This window comes from Triturus cristatus, chromosome 3_2 (genome assembly GCF_964204655.1).
Source record: "Triturus cristatus chromosome 3_2, aTriCri1.1, whole genome shotgun sequence".
NCBI lineage: Eukaryota > Metazoa > Chordata > Amphibia > Caudata > Salamandridae > Triturus > Triturus cristatus.
Window position 1 is genome coordinate 405,617,092 of NC_140584.1, and position 13,213 is coordinate 405,630,304.

The following is a 13,213-nucleotide window of genomic DNA, read 5'->3' on the forward strand; positions in this document are numbered from 1 at the left end:
AGAGGCACTGAGACCAGCCTTAAAGGGGTAGGCTGTAGTTTGATTTTTAAGGCTCTGTATTCTTTCATCTTCTAATGCCAACAAAGGGGGATTGCAAGTTATATCTTCATGATGGGAAGGGTCAGCAGGATAGGTCCAATTGTTTAGAATTCAGCGAGGCCAGCGTGAGGCACTACGACCAGAGTTAATGTGGTACGGGGTTCTCTTGGGGCTCAGCGTTCTTGCATCTTTTAATGCTAATAAAGGTAGATTGCGTGTCATCTATCTGCAATGTAAAGGGGCTGGAGGATGTGACCAAGTGCCCAGGAATCAGCAAGGCTAGCCCGAGACATTGCAACCTGCCTTAAAGTGGAAAGAGGTAGTTTGATATTTGCGGGATTGTAGGGCTCAAACTACTTTTATCTTCAAATGCCGAGAAAGGCAGATTGTGGGTCATATATATGCAATGCGAAGAGTCAGCAGTATGTTGCCAAGTGCCTAGGAATCAGGGAGACTAGCCCAAAACATAGCGACAAGTCTTAAAATAGTTTGGGGCAGTCTAAATTTTCCCTACAGTGTTTCTGTATGGCCCAAGATCAGAGTTCTCGAATGAACAAGGCAGGCTAAGGGGGAACAACCTTTACAACGCAACTTTTACAACGCACTACCATTACAACGCATTTTTTACAACGCATAATCCATTACAACGCATTACATTACAACGCATGACACTACAACGCATTTTTAAAAACTACCTTTACAACGCATTCCATTACAACGCATACTACCATTACAACGCATACCATTACAACGCATAATATTACACTATACTATCCAACACTTACCCTACTGATGCACCCCCTGGAGTTAGAATAGTAATTTTTACCCCTATACTATCCAACACTTATCCTACTGATGCACCCCCTGGAGTTAGAATAGTAATTTTTACTCCTATACTATCCAACACTTACCCTACTGATGCACCCCCTGGAGTTAGAATAGTAATTTTTACCCCTATACTATCCAACACTTACCCTACTGATGCACCCCCTGGAGTTAGAATAGTAATTTTTACCCCTATACTATCCAACACTTACCCTACTGATGCACCCCCTGGAGTTAGAATAGTAATTTTTACCCCTATACTATCCAACACTTACCCTACTGTTGCACCCCCTGGAGTTAGAATAGTAATTTTTACCCCTATACTATCCAACACTTACCCTACTGTTGCACCCCCTGGAGTTAGAATAGTAATTTTTACCCCTACACTATCCAACACTTACCCTACTGTTGCACCCCCTGGAGTTAGAATAGTAATTTTTACCCCTACACTATCCAACACTTACCCTACTGTTGCACCCCCTGGAGTTAGAATAGTAATTTTTACCCCTACACTATCCAACACTTACCCTACTGTTGCACCCCCTGGAGTTAGAATAGTAATTTTTACCCCTATACTATCTAATACTTACCTTAAATGTAATTTAATATTATGCGTTGTAATGGTATGCGTTGTAAAGGTAGTATGCGTTGTAATGGTAATGCGTTGTAAAGGTATTTTTTAAAAATGCGTTGTAGTGTCATGCGTTGTAATGTCATGCGTTGTAATGGATTATGCGTTGTAAAAAATGCGTTGTAAGTGCATGCGTTGTAAAAGTGTGCGTTGTAACGTCATACATCCCAGGCTAAGGCTCCGATCTCCCAGAGCAGACCAAAGTGGTAATATAACGTAGACAATCCATCCACTCTCCTGGCCTGAGCCAGCACTTTGAGGAGTTTAATGTATGAGTGTTTTTCACATGGTGCACAGGTCAGAGAAAAGATGAGCTGGGAGTGAACAAACTGATAACTACCAATTCAGTGCCATGCTGCGGTCCCAGCCGAAATAATGGACGCAGGAGAGGTCTCTTTTTACCACATTGTCTGTTTTTACTGTTTCATTCACTGCTAATAATGAAAGTGGGAGTTGTTCTGAGAGGAAATTCTCGAAGGGTAGGAGGATGGCTCATCATGAAAACTAGAAAGAATAAAGGACTCTACGATTCCTCTAGCTGGGGTCTGAGTTGAGACTGGGGCTCGCTCGACTGGTGCTGGTCTTCCTTTGATTGCTTGAGAGGGGTTTGGGGCATTAACCTCTCCTTAAAATGTTGGCTTCCTTTGGCCAGAGAGGAGAGGATGGAATCTGGGCCCTTTAAAGTTTGTGTAGTTTTTGCTCAGGTGACCAGCCACAACTGCTATTCCACACTCTTCCTCATACACGAGGTGTATTTGTTCAGCAGTACACAGTGTCCCTACCTTTAAAAAACACACACAAAATGAAATTGTGCATATCTACTGCTTGGGTCACCAATCTCAATTGTTGCCCATTCTGTATCCTTGTATTAATACAGAAGCATCTTTTCCTGACGCATGCCACTGTATGGATTTCTGGGGGTTTTCTGCACAGCATGCCACTGCCCCAGTGGATAAGCTGGTTTCTTCTAATTATAATTTGCAGGTCTTGCTCTCACATAAGCTCACCAATCACACCTCTAGGCGTCGAGTCCCATAACATGATAACCGCAACTCGGAGGTTATTACACACAATTCGGAAACCCCTCCCATAATGCCTGAAAACGAAAATACGCTCAACCACACAACCAACATAGTGTGAGCTAGTGATCGATATGGGTAAGACTTTTAACGCCCCATATAGGGTTAGTAAGCGTGATACAAATTCTATGGTACAATACACTACTGACTTTGCCTATAGTCGACGACCAGAAAAGTTCATTATTTTCTAAATATTCTTCCAGACCAACCCATTAAATGGCAGACTGATGCACAGTATGCAAGTCAAGAATAGGGCCAAACAGAACTCTTACTTCTCAAATGAGATTTTACAACAGTCCGAATGACTAGGTTGCACTTATTTCAGGTAATTTCCTTTATTATGTAGCCTTGCCTCTGCAAGACTCTGAAAAAGCAGTCTCATCTTAAGGATTGTTGGGACATATTTTGGTGCAAATTCTCAAAGCGGCTTTGAATTTAATATCCATGTTCACCTATTTCAGTTAACAAAAGACAGTAAGAGAGAGGCAAAGTAAAGAGAAATGAGGTTGAGAGAGGGTAGCTACAGTGAGGCGAGGTGGAAACTGGGTAATGAAGCACAGAGAAGAGCGAGGTAGAAACAGAACTGAGGGGCAGAGTGGGGGTAGGGATGTACAGGTGTGTAAAAAGAGTGTTAGAGAGGTAAGATCGTGAAAGAGGTGAGGCGTGGGAGAGACAGCTGTATTGAGACATAATTGCGGGTAAACGTAGATGAAGGACTGAGATGGAGAAAGATTGTAGGTACATAGAGATGTGAAGATAAAGAGATGTAAAGAGGGGAGTGATATAGAAAAGCGTGGGGAAGTAATCAAAAATCCTAGAGACAAAGGTTTTTTATTTCAATAGCTACCAAGTGCCTGAATTTGCCTAGATTAATAATACTGGTCTAGTAAGCTGTGCAGTCGCTCGAAAGTTCCCTGAAGAAGTTATATCGAGCAGTCAGTTTAAAAAGAGTCCGTTTTTTCATGCTCTCTGCTGCTACCGCCTGACATCTGACTGTCCAGACCACTTTAACTGTTTGGGACCCCTAGAAGGGGGGAGGGGTGAGGGGGGCCTGAGCAACTGCCCACTTTGTCTATGCCTTAAAGCGACTCTGGGAATGGGAAGAAACATCTTGAGGGAACCGTGAAATCAGACATGCTGTGTGAGCTGCACACGTCACCAACTCAGTCCATCCGACTTGCAGGAAAAAGATGCATGGATGCTTTGACTTCTCTTGCTACAAAGTCTTGTTCATCAAACTACATGCTTTTAGGGTCAGAGAGTGTAAGCTGGGATCTTGCAATGAATAACAAAGCAAAAGTCCAGATTTTTAAGAAAAAGCCCAATTTCACGGAGTACAATTGCTACCTGTAGTTCTCTCAGGGGAAAAAAACTACACAGCTTTGCACACCCCTAATTCACAATAGTTTCGCACTCCAAAACGCACTATTCATGAACGGCAGTGTAATCGAATAAGCACATTTTCTCTGCTAATGGAAGTTATTTCCTCTATAAAGTACTCACCATTGAAACTATGCAAGTGAAGCCTGAAAGTGTGGATAGGTGGTGGGGTTTGATATCTCAGAACCACTACTCCTTTAAATATGTTTCACCCCACTGACTGTGTTTGCAAAGGTATAGAAAGATGAGCACGCAGCCATCTTGGAAATCTCTTGCAAAGGCATCTCTCTAGCTATCCACCCTGCAGAAGGGACTATTTTTCAGTCTACTGTGGGCAAAGTGCTACTGCCTGCCTCTTCGCACATTCTGATGCAGGATACTAGCCACAAAGACCCCCTTGAAAAGGCTGTCCGCCCATCCTACTCTCATCGCACATGGAAATAAAGACCGAGAGCTCTTTTGCTCCAGTCTTTGCTGCCTCGCCTCTGCCATAGATGGGCGCAGTGGAGGAAAGAAGGCTGCAATTGAAATGATTGCCTCATATTCATTTTTGCTAAAACCTTATTTAAAAAAACTGATTCCAGCCTTCAAAAACACTTATAATTTGGAAATGTTTTACTGCAAATCCACCAATGATGGCTGTAACGCGCTCATCCTCCTGGCTGAGGTAATTGCCTCCAGGTGTACAGTACTGAGGGCAGGGAACTTCGGATGCCAGCTATGAAGAGGTTCACATGGAGACAACACTGTAATATGAGACAGGAAGAAGCTTGTTAGCCATGGCTAACCTCTTCAGCAAATGAGACCCCACCAGAATCTAAAATAAAGAAAGCTGGTTAGGTTTCCACAAAACATTTCCAAGCACACCAGATAACTTGTCAAGAAATTCAAGACTTCTTTAGCAAACAGGGAAGAACATTAATGACCCTGGACAAGGGAACTAAGAGAATTGAACCCTGCACCTGCCAGAACAAGGACAACGAAATCAGCCAGATGTGCAGCAAACCTCAGTCTCTCTGTAGTCAAACACCCAAGTGACACTGATTTTGATCCCAGTGCAAACCCCCCCCTCCCCCTCCTGTGACATAAGGGAAGCAAAGAGCAGCCTCCTTACTTCTTGCTCAGGAGCAGATCTATGTACCAAACCCTGCTGGGCCTGATCCGGGCCACCAAAATCATCTCACATGAACCTTCCTGTTCAAGACTACTCTTATGATTGGAAAAGAGGTTCTGGTGTGCAGCAGCTCCAGTCCAGGAGACCAAAACTGATATTCTTAGTGCAACCCCTTCGGGAGATTCCGGATGCAAAACACCAGGACCCGCTGGATTGTGGTGAGCTGAGCAGAGACTCGCTGTGGACACCATTTCATCTCAAAAGGTAGATGCTAAGTCAGATGAAGGCTCCTTTCGTGGGAAGACTTGACACCCTTATGCTCCACCCCCCTGCAAAATGAGCCGCTTGAACACAACTGCCCCACTAGATCTACAAGTTCCGAAATGTAATTGCTTCCTGGCACAGTTTCAAGTAGTCCCCTCCCCGGCACCTATTGATGTAGTGAAGGGTATTGGTATTTGAGGTGTCTCAGTTTCAAACCAGACTATTCACATTCGGGTGCTACAAAATCTACCCTCCCCCTCTCAAGTAGGTGCCAGTCACCTCATGAACCCAATACTCTGGGAGAGCAAATTCCTAGCTTCTGAACAGTTTCTTGGCCTGTGTCATCACACTGCATTGTGAAAATCCTTCTACTTCGTTGACAAGGACGATGCAAGTTACTCTGGATGTTTCAGCCACTGAGTCCTCAGTACCCACAGTAGATGCCTCATCCTGGCCTGAGGCAACAGCAAAGCACTGACTGCCATGAGGCCCGTCAGCCCAGGACCTGATCTGCATGAATTTTATATCTGGTAAGGCTGAAGGAATCATGTTTATGCACTCTGGCAGTGGGATTACCCTCATCAGAGAAGCGTCCATCACCACTCCAATAGACTGAAGGTGTCCGCTCATTTAAGCTTTGGAAGATACAGGACATCCTCCTCACGTGCTGTAATGCGAGACAAGTCGACGTACAAGTAAAACCTTTTGCTTGGGCAGGATCCTTCAGAAGCCAGTCGTTGAGGTAAGAAAATCAGGAAAAGGCAAGTATTCTTTGATACCGATTGTACTGATGCGCTGGTAGTGTGAAAACATGCCTTCATGTGACTGGATTAAAACGTCATCAGGCAATGCATATTCCTTCTGAAAGGACAATGGTGCTGGCCATACTCGAGCATGTGCAAGCTTCTCACTGTTCGCCTCGTCAGTGTGGCCTCTCTGCCCTGACAACACCAAGGTCTTACCTTCTTCCTCTCGGAACGCTCCTGCTCCTCCTTCTGGAAGTGCTTCTCCCGCTCCTGCCGCTGCTTCTCGGCCTCCTCGCGGGCTCGGGCTTCCGCTTCCTCCCTCTGAAATGGAAAGACCCACCGCATTAGCTCCAAATAACCCAAAGTTCAGCTGCGGCCACAGAGTCACTACTGGTCTCAGTGGTAACGTACGGCTAGACAAGCCTTCTAGGTGCTCCACAACATGTGCCCTTGTTGCTACTGGTTACTGATGGGAGGTGGCCACTGAGGACTGAACAGCGCATTATTTGGCAAACCACTCCATTACTTCACAGAAGCCAGAGAGGAAACCACATGCCTTTGTCATCACCACTTTCCTGGCCAAAATGAACCAGTCTGCTCAAGTAAATACTTTACTTTTTTGCTTTAGTTTTGTGCACATTCTTAATGTCAACCATATTACGAACGTTCACTTTGACATCAGAAACTCCTTTACGCAAGTCATAATTCAATTTTTTTTCTCTTTCCCCACACTCCTCTGAGAATTCATGACAACATCCCAACCATTCAAACTCATCGAGTATGTTCCTTTCTAGCCACCGAGGACAACCTACAACCTTTGGTCGTCGTCTTTTAACAACTCAAAAGGAGTTGCTTTGTGGTACAACGTGGTGTAAACCTGTATGTCCCAATTATCCTCCACGACTCTTCCTTCCAATTTTTCCCATTCACCCTGGACCACTTGAAACTCTCTTTCACGGTCCAGTTACATTTCTCCAGCATCCCATTAGTTTGGGGACGATGGCAAGAGCATTTTTGTGCACTAGGCCTCTCTTTTGTAAAACATCTTCCATCACTTTGTTAAGTGAATTGAACAACACTGAGTATCCTGCCTGGAACTCTTTTCTCTGCTGAACAGTTTCTCCAAGAATGTCATTACTGATGTCATGGTGATCTTTGACACAACAGAAACTTCAGGCCACCTTGAAAACATGTCCTTCAAAACAAGAATGTATACAGGCCTTGCAAGAACTTGACATTACCTCCCTGTACACCATGGGAGGGGTTCTTACCTTCTTAGTATTGTCACTCGAGGAACATTCAATACTCTCTCTTATGACACGCTCCACCTGCATGTCCGTCCCTGGCCACCAATACTCGTCTCTCAATCTGCCTTTAGTTTTACATATTCCTGGACGTCCCTCGTGCGCCTAGTCCACCAAACGCTCCCTCATTGTAACTGGTGGCATCAGCCTCTGGTTTCTCAAGACCAAACCATTGTTCACAGATAGGTCTTCACTTATTTTGCACACACAAAAGATGACGAGAATAATGGTAATAATAATCATCATACTAATAAAAAAATCAAACTCTCGCTGGTGTTAAAAGCAAACCTTGGTTAAACAGACTTCAGAACCACCTCCAAACGCTTCGATCTTACACTGGGTGTGGGAAGGCCTTCACACCAGTGTACCAAAGCTCCATTAAAGGGTGTGTTGCACAGTGCTGCCCCCCAACTAAGCAAGGGCATAAACAAACGTGACCACAAAAGCTGATGGAGCCTCAGTGGCTACCCTTACAAGACCGCATCCTCCTCACCGGAACCTGCTGCAACAAGCAACCCTCCACCCCACCAGGCTGAACCACCCACCCTCCCAGTGGGGGGGACTTAACACATAGAGGCAGGGCACTAGCGGACTGAAATTCGAGAAGTGCTTAACGAGAGGAGGAAAAAAGGCTTCTGAAGTTATGTGCCAAGACTCCGATAGGCCCACTCCCACGCTATATGCTAATTAGCAATAACAGTAGCCGCTCCAATTCATACAAGAGTTCTAACAGCATCTCTGCAAGGGCACCTCACCCCTCATCGCTAGGGATGCGTGCACTTCTCTCCAGCACCTTGTCTGACCTGAAGAGACACCACTCCTCACCTCACACAAGCTGGAATCGTCCCATCCACTTCTGTATACAGAGTCCCTTTGCTTCTGAGCTAACTTTCTACTAATAAAACCCAGTTACAAAAAAAAACGTAAAATCAGGTTTTACACTATTATAACAATATAAATTGAAGCTGCATGTTTCACGTCTGTGCCAGATATTTAGTTTAAATATGTACTGCTTCTTGATACATGAAAAGTGCTGAAAGCTTCGAGGGCCTTGAGGTGCACAGCTAGCAGTGAAAGCAGGGGGCAGAATACAGAAAGATGCCCCTGCAAAAAAATCAAGTATTGCCGCAGAGCCTCCTCTAACCTCTGCCCCCTCCCCAATCCCCCTCTGGGAACCAGGGGCGTTTCTTCTATAATTTAACAAAACTCTTTGGGTTTTCCTTGGGGGCACATACTTGCTAGACAGGGTACCAGCATTGGGCAGAGGCTCTGGTAAGCAACACGAAAGAAGATGCCTACACGGGAGAATAAAAGAAGTTCGCTGGCTGTCAATTCTGCTTTGTTAGCGTCGCATCTGTAATTGATTCACGTTGGTCGAACTCCCACCTCTAGATGGCAGTATATGCAAGGTATGGGAATTCATACGGGCTCAAAGCTGAAAACCTTTTTTTCCCCAGTTCTGGGAGGCACAAATAAATGCAACCCTGGAACACAAGATGAGAGAGCCAGTGCTTCTTTTTAGCTTCATAGACGTAGTCGCCCGGGTCTGCGCCCGACTCCTTGGCACGGGAACTGCAGTGGTCACTGTACTCGGACCACAGGTTTTGTGAGATCTGTGAAAGCTCCCACAAACCTATGCTCATGATTCCGGGCAGGGCTTTAAGTGCGCTGGATCTCACCGGTGCTGAGTACCGAAAGTTTTTTAAAGGGGGCCTCGAACTGGGTCTCTATCGGGCTCTGTTTTGTGCCCTGGTACTTTTTTCCGGACTGCAGGGACAGCAGACTGTTGTCACTGCAGTCCGGAAAAAACACGGACTGCCTGTGTCAGGGCTCAAAAGAGCAGGGCTGGACTGGGAACCAAACCCGGGTTTCGGCCGATTTTGTTACATGGCCGATATAGCTGCAAAAATGACCCTGTAACAAAAACGGCCCACAGGGGCCAAAAACCAGCCCGCACCCGTGCGGCGCACCGGGGGTTTGCCCGGTGCCCTCTACGGCCAGTCCGGCCCTGCAAAAGAGCCCGATAGCGACCCGTTTCGAGACAGCAGGCACATGTATGTATGTGGGCTCACACGGCTCACTTTTCAGGAGTGGAGAAGTTACGGCATGACGTCATGCCAGGTAAGCCATGTAGGGGAAAGGAAATCCTTTAAAAAGTCATTTTTCTCTGGATTTCCCTTCTCTTTTTGAAACTCAGGAGCAGCAACATTGTTGTGGTGTCACCAGGGCTTTAAGTGGAAGCTTTTTCAATATTATATAACAAGCCATAGTTGCTGCTTTTTATCTTATGCAACTAACAACCATTGACAAAGCCATTTGTCCTGACTTGTTGTAGGTGTAATGTTACTTCTTGTATCATATATCTGGATGCAATGACAGAAACAGCAAAATACAAGTCGGGCAGCACACTATGCTAAGCACAGATTTTTAGCTCACATGTTTTAAGCCACACCCTTAATTACATTGACCACTCCCCTTTGAGACCCCCCCCCAGTTTTTTTTCATCCCACTTAAAGCCCTGATTGCGGGTATTGTTATTCCTTTTCACTACCATCCCCTACTCTTTGCCCAATCCCTCACCTGCTTCTGAAGCCGCTCCATCTCCTCTTGCTCGGCTCTCAGCTTCTCCTCCGCCTCCTTCTTGCTCTTGGTTTCCTCCTGCAGGCGCCGCTCTTCCTCCTGCTGCCTCCTCTCCTCCTGCAGCCTGCGGGACTCTGCTTCCCGCTGGACCTTCTCCTCGGCGTCCCGGCGAGCCTTCTCCACCCTTAGGACCCTGAAGGAAAGCAGAGATCAGTCACTGGGGAGGATAACACGTGTGTAATCAACCACCTCCCAGAGCCAAGCCCAGGGCCCTCTGAGGTGGGATGAGCCTTCACCCCGCTGCCACTCCATGCACCGGGGCTGTTCCAGCCCACCCACTTCAAGCCAAATTCGTGGCCCTAGAGCTGTTAAACAGCAGTTGTTAAGGGGAAACCTCTGGATCAAATAATTAGATGGGCAATCAATCCGCAGCATCTAACGCTACAACAGATCCAGGCTACACAACACTCCATGCCACCCAGCAGCCATTATGACAAGGCAAGCTTCGCCCAGTGGTGGCCTACCGGTAAAGCTTCACCCTATTGCCTCATCAACCATGTTAAGCATTTATTCTGGTTTTCTTCCACTCTTAACACCCACTGTGCAAATATTGCATGCTCCTTGCATTATTTGTGCATACCAGCTTTGCTACAATATTATTTACCTTGCAAAATGTAGGACAAATGTTTGTTTTAAATGCTGACACAGTCAATTTATCGTTGACTTTAAGTTTTCTGTGTGTATTGTATAGTGCCCTGAAACCCGGTTTGGCTGACGTTCATGCCATATAAAAAATAAAATCTGCATCTGCCACTAGCCATTACTCTAACAAATGTATGCACCAGCAAAAAGCTGTTCGCGGAGAAGGAAATTTACATGTAATCTTAGTCTTTCACCATGGGTAGTATTACCTCTGAATTCATAAAAGGTAGAATATCCTTGCATATATGCGAGATTTCGGAATGCAGCTTTTCAAGAAATTTTAAAGGTTTTTTAATTGATCCTATAAAGAGGGAACATGCCCAAATAGACATTCTTATTTCTGAAATACCAATCGAAAAATGAAATAAAATCAATAAATCAAGAATGGTGCCCTTTACTAAGAAATACTGCATACAATAACAATCAGCTCCTTTATGAATCCTGGAAGCTGCACGATCCCTTTGTGCCAAGAAGGGGGGACAGGTACACCATTTTATGGAATTAAAGGAAGACACTGACAGTCCACAAAAACCGTTCTAAATCTGTGGCCCTAAAAAGGTGAGAAGGTGGGTGGGGTGAGCATTGCTGGAGTCAGAGACCAAACAATGTTTAGCAACGGTAAGGGCGGTCTATGTAGCAGCCCAGCAACCATCCAGTATGGGAGCATTCCGCTTTAATGCAGCATTAACTGATTGTCCCTTCATGGAAAGGTCACTTAAGACCGATTGGCCTTTTCAAACCCGGTAATATTAGAAACAATGACTATGGTATATTTAGAGGCAGCTGGGCCTGTCTTAACAGCACCATAATTGACAAAGAGTTGCTTGGCGTTTCAAATCGCTTTAGTCTTATCGAAACAATAATTAACCCCTTTTGATATCAAGAGCATGCAGCAACCTCTGTGCCAGGATTGAAATATTCTGGAAAAAGATATGCAAGGGAATGGTCTAATTAATGTGAAAATGATACACAATCTTTGGAAGAAAAAGGGAAGTGCTTGATGATATTTTTGTTCTGAAGGGAATGTGTACTGTTCCACAGAACTGGAAGTGCACTAGCCCTACGGCCAGAGGTAAAGGCCACTAAAAAGGCAACAGCCCTGGACAGATGTTGCAATTCAACTTCATGCAAAGGCTCTAAAGGAGGGTCCATCTACTTGGATTCTACCAAGTTCAACTCCCAGGGAAGAGAAGGCCTCCTAAATGGAGGTAACACTAAGCCCCAGGAGGGCGTCCTTTACCACTATGCACGGTGAGGAGACGTAAGGTAGCCGCAATTGCAGCCAAATTCACTGTAATGGGGAAAAAATGCAACCCAGATTTGACCAGATAAAGAAGATATGGCAATATGATCATTTCTTTACCACTTCACGTCTTTTTGTTTGTCGATACAACAAATGCAGAGTCTCTTCCATTTAAATGCATATGAAGATCTTGACGGAGGACATTTCACCTCTTTCATATAGCCATGCAGTGCTCTGGCAAGTTCAAATGTCCATATTGCAAGACTCCAGGAACGAGACTTAATCTCAGGGATGAAAACCTGGGATGAAAGATTCTGTCCAACACCCTCCAGAGCAGGTCCAGCCTGATTATCAGTTTCTGGTGCAGCTGAAGGGATGTCTGTAGACCAGCTGGATAACAAACACAATAAGATGACTGACGGAGTGCTGAAACTTTTCAGACACTCATCCCCAGTCACAGATCTGGGTTGAGTCCATCATCGTTCTTCTGCTCACTAAGCCACCCCAGTTTGGACCCAGCCATATGCAAATCAGTCTTGACCCTGTGCCTCATGGGAACAGTACAGCCTGAACTGTCAGGCCAAGTCCTCCCTGGATCGAAAAAAGCATCCTGGGGCCGGTTTCGAGGTTTTATCCCTCATCAGCCAGGCTATCTTGAATCCAGTGACAAAGTGAGCAAGGGACCCATATCTGAGCATGCCCTGGCCACTTAAGGTGACAAAAACAAGTTGAATAACACCACTGGCAAGGCCAGTCTGGAGCAATAAGAATCATCTTCACATTTTAGTGGCAGGACTTCGTGATAACACTTGGGCGCAAAGGTACTGGAGGGAAAGATTAAAGAACTTCTATGGACTAACTCATCAAAAGCGCATTCATCAGGGTTCGGGCTCTGTAAATCTGGAGTCTAAGAGTGGTATTTTGGGTTTCTTTTTGATGCAAACAAATATTTATGGACAGTTCCAACAGCAGCAGATGTCTTCCAGCACTTTGTCATTTAAAATCCAACAAATGGCTGCTTTCATGTTTTGCAGGGTGCTAATGTGACTGCAGTCGGCCAAACACCTCTTGCCAGCATTCAATGCTGCATTGTTTGAGCCTGCCTGGAGAATATTCTCACCCACATCCTTCCCCGATTGTTCCAGTAGTACATGGTGGACATATTGTGGATTTGTTGCAGAGCCAGCAAGCCTTGATCCCTGCCTGGAGAGACTTCAGAGCCGGGTGGCCTGCTTGCATCTGCAACATACTGTTGTGATAACTTCTCTCGATCATGACCACCAACCTTGGCTCACAAGACAAACCC

At 45.4% G+C, this 13,213-nt stretch overlaps 1 protein-coding gene across 9 annotated transcripts in view; it reads right to left on the reverse strand.

Moving 5' to 3' along the window:
- MAP7D1 (MAP7 domain containing 1) overlaps positions 1-13,213 on the reverse strand; it is a 267,976-nt gene that overhangs the window by 15,731 nt on the left and 239,032 nt on the right. For all 9 annotated transcript variants that reach the window (XM_085647958.1, XM_085647957.1, XM_085647956.1 and 6 more), the window contains 2 exons: positions 9,963-10,155; positions 6,295-6,399 (listed from right to left, as the gene is read on the reverse strand). In XM_085647958.1, the coding sequence (XP_085504084.1) occupies positions 6,295-6,399; positions 9,963-10,155 (298 nt within the window). The remainder of the gene's footprint in view (positions 1-6,294; positions 6,400-9,962; positions 10,156-13,213) is intronic.